The sequence below is a fragment of the Pongo abelii genome, chromosome 15 (genome assembly GCF_028885655.2).
Source record: "Pongo abelii isolate AG06213 chromosome 15, NHGRI_mPonAbe1-v2.0_pri, whole genome shotgun sequence".
NCBI lineage: Eukaryota > Metazoa > Chordata > Mammalia > Primates > Hominidae > Pongo > Pongo abelii.
Window position 1 is genome coordinate 26,565,620 of NC_072000.2, and position 7,496 is coordinate 26,573,115.

Sequence of the window (7,496 nt, forward strand, 5' to 3'; positions counted from 1 at the left end):
ATTTTGCCATGTTGGGCGGGCTGGTCTTGAACTCCTGACCTCAGGTGATCCGCCTGCCACGGCCTCCCAAAGTGCTGGGATTACAGGTGTGAGCCGCCGCGCCCGGCCTAAAACACCATCTTGATCTTAACACTCACCTGCTTAAAAATGTTCTGTGGGTCAGGCGCAGTGGCTCACGCCTGTAATCCCAGCACTTTGGGAGGCCAAGGTGGGCGAATCACGAGGTCAGGAGATCAAGATCATCCCGACTAACACGGTGAAACCCTGTCTCTACTAAAAATACAAAAAATCAGCCAGGTGTAGTGGCACGCGCCTGTAGTCCTAGCTACTCTGGAGGCTGAGGCAGGAGAATTGCTTGAACCCAAGAGGCGGAGGTTACAGTGAGCAGAGATCGCGCCACTGCACTCCAGTCTGGGCAACAGAGTGAGACTCCGTCTCAAAAAAAAAAAAAGTTCTGTGAATTCAAGCTCCTCAGCATAGCATTCAAGGCCTTCCATAATCCATTCCTAGCTTACCTCACATGTGTTCTCTGCTCCAGGGTCCCTATTCCTGGGGACCTCATTAAGGAGAAGTACAAATGATAAGTGCTGTGGTTCAGAGGTGGGCGAGGGAGTCAATATAGATTGGAAAGGGGCTGTGGGTCCAGGATGGCTTTGTCAAGGTCTGGATTCATTTTTCTAAATATGACTTGGTCCGCTCACAGCCTCTCCTTTCTCAGCCCATACCTGGGAAGGAATTTCACAATAGGTGGTACTTAAGCCAAACTGTGGAATAGGATTCAAACAGGTGAAAGGGAGGTGGGAGATGTGTTAGGAATAGAGAGAAAAGAGCCTGTGATAGATAGATTTAGACTGGACCATAGTGGGTCTTACATGCCAGCTTGGGATAGAAGAGGCAGTTCTGACTTTATATTATAACTCTCCAAGTTTTCCTAGCAGAGAAAACACAGGATTTGAGTGATACTTTGGGAAAACATGTCCATGTAGAGGGTAAGATTACAATGGGAGACTGGTGAGTGCTTAATTAGGAGGTCATTCAACTGTCCAGACCTGACTTGATAATGGCTTGACCTAGGGAGGTGGCAATCCATCTATAAAGAGTCTAAGACTTAGCCTTTAGAAAGAAGATATACTCTAGGCTAGGCACAGTGGCTCACGCCTGTAATCCTAATACTTTGGGAGGCCAAGGTGGGTGGATCACCTCAGGTCAGGAATTCGAGACCAGCCTGGCCAACATGGCGAAACCCTGTCTCTACTAAAAGTACAAAAATTACCTGGGTGTGTTGGGGGTGCCTGTAATCCCAGCTACTTGGGAGGCTGGGCAGGAGGATCGCTTGAGCCTGGGAGGCAGAGGTTGCGGTGAGCCAAGATCACGCCATTGTACTCCGGTCTGGGTGACAAGAGCGAAACTCCATCTCAAGAAGAAAGAAAGAAAGAAGATATATTCTTACCTTTCAGCAAGATTTCCTGGTGGTCCTACACCAATGAGAAGAGAAGGACTGGTTGGACCTTAGCATGCTCTTTGGGTTTCTCCAACTTTCCCATGACCATGTTTACACTTTTCCTTAGTAGTGAGACCCCAGAAAGCTATGATGCCACAGCCCCACCATCATGATGTCTGGAGGGTCCAGACTCTTTCCTTTGTGCGTGGGTCTGTTTCTTCAAATAAATCCATTTCCACAGCACCACCTTGAGCTGCAATGTTTAGTAAAATATATGTACGGCATATGTTGCTGGAGTAGTTGCAGCTTGTCGCTCTGCCCCAATTAACTGGCTTTTTTTTTTTTTTTTTTTTTTTTTCCTGAGACAGGGTCTTACTTTGTTGCCCAGGCTAGAGTGCATGGAGTGCAGTGGCACGATCTTAGCTCACTGCAGCCTCATTCAGTGAGTGCTCAAGTGATCCTTCCACCTCAGCCTTCCAAGTAGCTGGGACTACAGGTACACACCACCACACCCGGCTAATTTTTTGTGTTTTTTGTAGAGGTGAGGTTTCGCCATGTTGCCCAGGCTGATCTCGAATTCCTGGGCTCAAGTGATTCACCTGCCTTGGCCTCCCAACGTACTGAGATTACAGGCGTGAGCCAACACACCTGGCCTTGACTTCGACTTTCTGAAGGGTCAGCTGTCAGGGTCCACCAACCCCACCCCTCTAACACCCCTGGTTGGTCTAAGACTTATAGACTCAACATTATGGAGTTAAGATCAGTTGTTTCTCCTACCCTGGAATTACAAGCCACTCTGTTGCCATTGTGAACTATTAGGCAGAAGTGGGAGCAGGAGCTAGAAGGCCACTAGATCCTTTGGACTTCAACACAAGTCAAAGACATACTGCCAGAGAACTGTCAGGAATGCCATCTCTGTATACAGATAGAAGGACATATTTATCTCTAAAGCAAGGAAGAAAGAGACCTTCATGTTCTAGTTTCCTTCATTCCTCAGCAATCTGCCTTTGTGGAAGATATTTCAGCCTCTTTCTCCTCTCCGCTGTTACAAAGTTCTCTTGCTCTTTTTTCTCTTGTCTTTGCTTTAGTCCACTTTTAATTAATTAATTAATTAATTAATTTTTGAGATGGAGTTTCGCTCTTGTTGCCCAGGCTGGAGCGCAATGGCGGCTCACTGCAACCTCCACCTCCCGGGTTCAAGCGATTCTCCTGTCTCAGCCTCCCAAGCAGCTAGGATTACAGACATCCACTACCACACCCAGCTGAATTTTTTTGTATTTTCAGTAGAGACGGGGGTTTCACCATGGTGGCCAGGCTGGTCTCAAACTCCTGACCTCAGATGATCTGCCCTCCTCTGTCTCCCAAAGTGCTGGGATTACAGGCATGAGCCACCATGCCCAGACTTTTTTATTTTTATTTTTTTAAATTTTCCTTTCTTTATTTTTTATTGAGACAGGGTGTCACTGTGTTGTCCAGGCAGGAGTGCAGTGGCACAATCACGGCTCACTGCAGCCTTGACCTCTTGGACTCAGGTGATCCTCTCACCTCAGCTTCCTGAGCAGCTGGGACTACGGGCATGTGCCATCATGCTTGGCTAATTTTTTTTTGAGATGGAGTCTCACTCTGTCACCCAGGCTGGAGTGCAGTGGCGCGATCTCAGCTCACTGCAACTTCTGCCTTCTGGTTCAAGCGATTCTCCTGCCTCAGCCTCCTGAGCAGCTGGGACTACAAGCATGCATCACCACACCCAGCTAATTTTTTTTTGTTTGTTTGTATTTTTAGTAGAGATGGGGTTTCACCATATTGGCCAGGCTAGTCTCGAACTCCTGACCTTGTGACCCACCCGCCTCGGCTTCCCAAAGTGCTGGGAGGCATGAGCCTCTGCACCTGTCCCAGGCTAATTTTTATATATTTTGTAGAGATGGGGATGTTGATATGTTGCCCAGGGTGGTCTCGAACTCTTGGGCTCAAGCCATCCACCTACCTTGGTCTCTCAAAGTGCTAAGATTACTGGTGTGATCCATTGCGCCCAGCCTCAGTCCATTTTTCTTTCCCCATTTTTCCCTTGAGTTTGAAGTATGAGCTGAGTTCCATGCTCCCATATCTCTGAAGGGATTCCCCAGCACCAAGGTCTCCTGCCTCAGTGGGGTTACAGCGCTCTATTCTGACCACATCAGTCCGCTGAATTGTCTTTACCTCGTCCTAGGCTGGGAGCCCTCTCAGGCCAGGGACAGGGCCTTGTCTCTACATGCCCAGTGCCCCGCATGGGAGAAACAAGGAGCCCAGCCCTGCTCCGTCCATTTGTGCCCACTTTTCTTTGCATTACCCCAGCCCCCCACCCAACTCCAGATAGTTGGAGGATGACAGACAGGAGACTCTTTGGGTGACTCTCAGATGCGTCATGGGCAGCAGAAGGTGAAGGTCTGACTGTGAAGGCAGCGTCTTCCTAGTGCTGGACACTCTACAGCCCTCTTCCTGTCTCCTTTCAGCTGTCCTCTGAGATGAAGGGGGCTGCTCCATCAGCCAATCCCAAAGCCTGAATTGGGGGTTGAGGAGAAATGAAGCGTCAGCTCACACACCTTCCTGGCCGGTTCTGGCTGTGGCCCAGCTTCTCTGCAGCGTCCCTCCTACCCCACCAGACCCCAGCCACAAATTCCTGGCTTGCTTCTTCCAAACTTCATTCAGCCCCAGGGATGGCTCTGCAGGATGTGTGCAAGTGGCAGTCCCCTGACACCCAGGGACCATCACCTCACCTGCCTCGGGCTGGCGGCTGGGCTGTGCCCCGGGGCTGTGACCCTCAAACCTTCCTGCAGATCCATGGCCCCAGACTGGCCCATGGCACTACAACCCTGGCCTTCCGCTTCCGTCATGGAGTCATTGCTGCAGCTGACACGCGTTCCTCCTGTGGCAGCTATGTGGCATGTCCAGCCTCATGCAAGGTCATCCCTGTGCACCAGCACCTCCTGGGTACCACCTCTGGCACCTCCGCCGACTGTGCTACCTGGTATCGGGTATTACAGCGGGAGCTGCGGCTTCGGGAACTGAGGGAGGGTCAGCTGCCCAGTGTGGCCAGTGCTGCCAAGCTCTTGTCAGCCATGATGTCTCGATACCGGGGACTGGATCTCTGTGTGGCCACTGCCCTGTGCGGCTGGGACCGCTCTGGCCCTGAGCTCTTCTACGTCTATAGCGACGGCACCCGCCTGCAGGGGGACATCTTCTCTGTGGGCTCTGGATCTCCCTATGCCTACGGTGTGCTAGACCATGGCTATCGCTACGACATGAGCACCCAGGAAGCCTACGCCCTGGCTCGCTGCGCCGTGGCCCACGCCACCTACCGTGATGCCTATTCAGGGGGCTCTGTAGACCTTTTCCACGTGCGGGAGAGTGGATGGGAGCATGTGTCACGCAGTGATGCCTGTGTGCTGTACATGGAGTTACAGGAGCTCCTGGAGCCAGAGCCAGAGGAGGATGCCAGCCATGCCCATCCTGAGCCTGCCACTGCCCACAGAGCTGCAGAAGATACAGAGCTCTCTGTGGGGCCAGGGGAGATGATACCAGGAGACTCCAGGATGCCAGCAGGGACTGAGACGGTGTGAGAAGCAGGACTTGGTTGGGGATGGTGTAGTCCTGGGGAGCAGGTGGGAGGATGGACAGCAGGGGGAGGGTCCCGCTGGCAGCAGCCTCACAGCGTCTGACTCTAGCCTGTATGGGTTGCTGGCTTCATTTATTGCAAGTCTCCGTCCTTTCATGACTCCCAGAGCTATTATGGCTCTGCCCAACAAGTTCCTATTGACTCCCAGTGGATTGGTCCAGCCTCCTTCTTGGCACCAAGTCCGTCTTTCAGTCAACACTTGCAGTGTGCCTACTGCATGCCAGACGCATGCTAGGTGCTAGACCCTCTTTTCTTGCCATCTTCTCTGTGTTTTCCATCATCTCATCCCCAGTTTCTCTTAGTTTCGTTCCTTTATGTGTCTCAGCTTCAGCGTCTTTGTCTCTTTCTCCTGATCATTTTGTCAGCGTGGTAAGATGGGGCACCCAGGAAGGGAGCAGCCCCTCTCAGAACGAGGTGTAGAGATAGACACGCTTTGGATGGTGATGGGCTTGTCTTATCTGCTCTCCTCCTCTGACTTGACCATAATGACTAGAATGATTATTCCTTTACTGAATGCAGTTCTCATCACAACCCTTTGAGGTAAAAATGAGTCTCACTTTACAAAAAAGGAATCAGGTTCAAAGGATTATGTGACTTGCCAGGGTCACACAGTAAGTGGCAGAGATGAGACTTAGATCCCGGCCTTCTCCTCCAGGGTCCGTGCTCTTTCAGCACAGCTCTCCCTCCCAGGCCCTCTGCCCTGCCTTTCCTCTCTTCCCTGCAGGCTTCCGGAGAGGGATGTGGAGGGAGAAAGTAGCTAGGCCAAGCCCCTGCCTGGTGGCCAGGGTTGAATGAACCCTGAGGGCCTGGAGGTTGTGAGCTCAGAGCAGCTGCCCCCTGCACAGGCTCATGTGGCTTTATCTTCCAGGCCTAGAGCCATCCCCCACAGCCCACCCTTGCTCTCCAGCTTTCTGGGCCTGGCGGTGCTGCTGCCAGACTTCCCCTCCTCCTTTCTTCCCTTTGCCTTCTTTCCAGCCCCTCCTTCCTGATGCTCCCTCTGGAGAATGAAGACAACAGGGAGGTGGCTGTGCCAGTGGGAACTGTCTGGCTAGCACATCCTCTCCTGCCCCCGTGTCCCTGCTCCCACTCCCCCAGAAGCCCAGACTTGAAGATCCAGACTAACACCTCCAGGAGGGCCACTGCCCTGCTGTCCCCCGGCCAAATGAGAGAGAAAGCACTGTTAACCTACAAGATAGGGCCTGAAGGAAGGGTGCTGAAGTTGCTTTCCTCACATCCAATCCTAAAGCTTCCAGTCCCAAGAATAACAGCCACCTGCCTTCCCTCTTGGACACCCCTCATCCCTGGCTCCAGCCTAGGCCCCAGCCTTAATCTTGCACCCCAGATTAAGCATTCCTCCAGGCAGGAGCTGGGCAGACAGACCTCCAGACTCTGGTGCAGAGCGGGTGACTGGGGATGGGGGAGGAAAGGTCAGGGGGCTCCAGAAGGGAAAACCCCAGAAAGGACACAGTGGGGAGGAATTGTGGTGGACACCACAGAGAGGTGTCCAGTATGGGGGGACTGGCCTTCAAGCCAGGCTCAAGGAATCTGGCCAGTGGCCTCTGCGGCCACGCTTCTTTACCCCTTGCTCACTCCCCAGCCTCAGGGGAGGAGATGTGGGACTCTGGGACTGCTAACTGGGAGGCAGGGCTCCCAGTGGCCTAGTCCCGGAGGAAGCGTGTGAGGAGGGGCAGCTTTTGCATGGCGTTCAGGTGTTTGACTCGGCATAAGAGGGTGCATATTCATGTCCACAGGTGTATGTAGTTCTGTGCCCAGGTGTAGGTGAGTGATACAGGATGGGTTTCGCACGTGAGTGTGGCAGGCGATGCGTGTGCAGTTCCTGTGTGCAGAGACAAGAAACAGACTGAAAGAGAAAGAGCAACACCTGAGTAAGGAGATCAGCCTCTCAGCGGGAAGACTGCCAGGCCTTGTCACTTCTTTTGGGGAGTGCTCCAGAGTAAAGAGGAGGTGGGGGACAGGCTCATGCCAGCAGTTCTCTACTTCCTCATCCTCCCAGCCCTATCCTGAGCCTCTCAGGAAGTGAGAAAAGACAGGCAGGGAGGAGTGGCCTGGGGCTTGGGATTGCCACCTGAGCACAGCCAAAGGTGGGCTGTGAACTGCGTGCAGCTGTCTCCCCTGAGATGCTTGGCGCCTCACCCCCATTCCCAAACTCGAGCAGGAGAATTGAACACAGACCAAGAGGGCAGAACCAGACCAAGAGGGCAGAACTGGGGGTGGGGAGACCCTCCTCTCTTTTCCTTCCATAGTCCCACCCGTCTTCACTCCCTTTGACAGGTCCTGTCCTTCCAGAGGATGAGGGAGTTGAGGCCAGAGATGAACCCATGGGTCTTGCTAACAAGCCTGGTTCCCTCTGCCCTATTATTTTCCTCTATGTTTTTAATGAGT

At 52.7% G+C, this 7,496-nt stretch overlaps 1 protein-coding gene across 2 annotated transcripts in view; it reads left to right on the plus strand.

The window, feature by feature from the left end:
- The window catches only part of PSMB11 (proteasome subunit beta 11), a 36,079-nt gene extending 30,839 nt beyond the window's left edge, over window positions 1–5,240 (plus strand). For both annotated transcript variants that reach the window (XM_024231592.3, XM_054529879.2), the window contains exon 2: window positions 3,931–5,240. In XM_024231592.3, the coding sequence (XP_024087360.3) occupies window positions 4,000–5,037 (1,038 nt within the window). In that variant the 5' untranslated portion in view covers window positions 3,931–3,999 and the 3' untranslated portion in view covers window positions 5,038–5,240. The remainder of the gene's footprint in view (window positions 1–3,930) is intronic.
- Window positions 5,241–7,496: the final 2,256 nt, after the last annotated feature.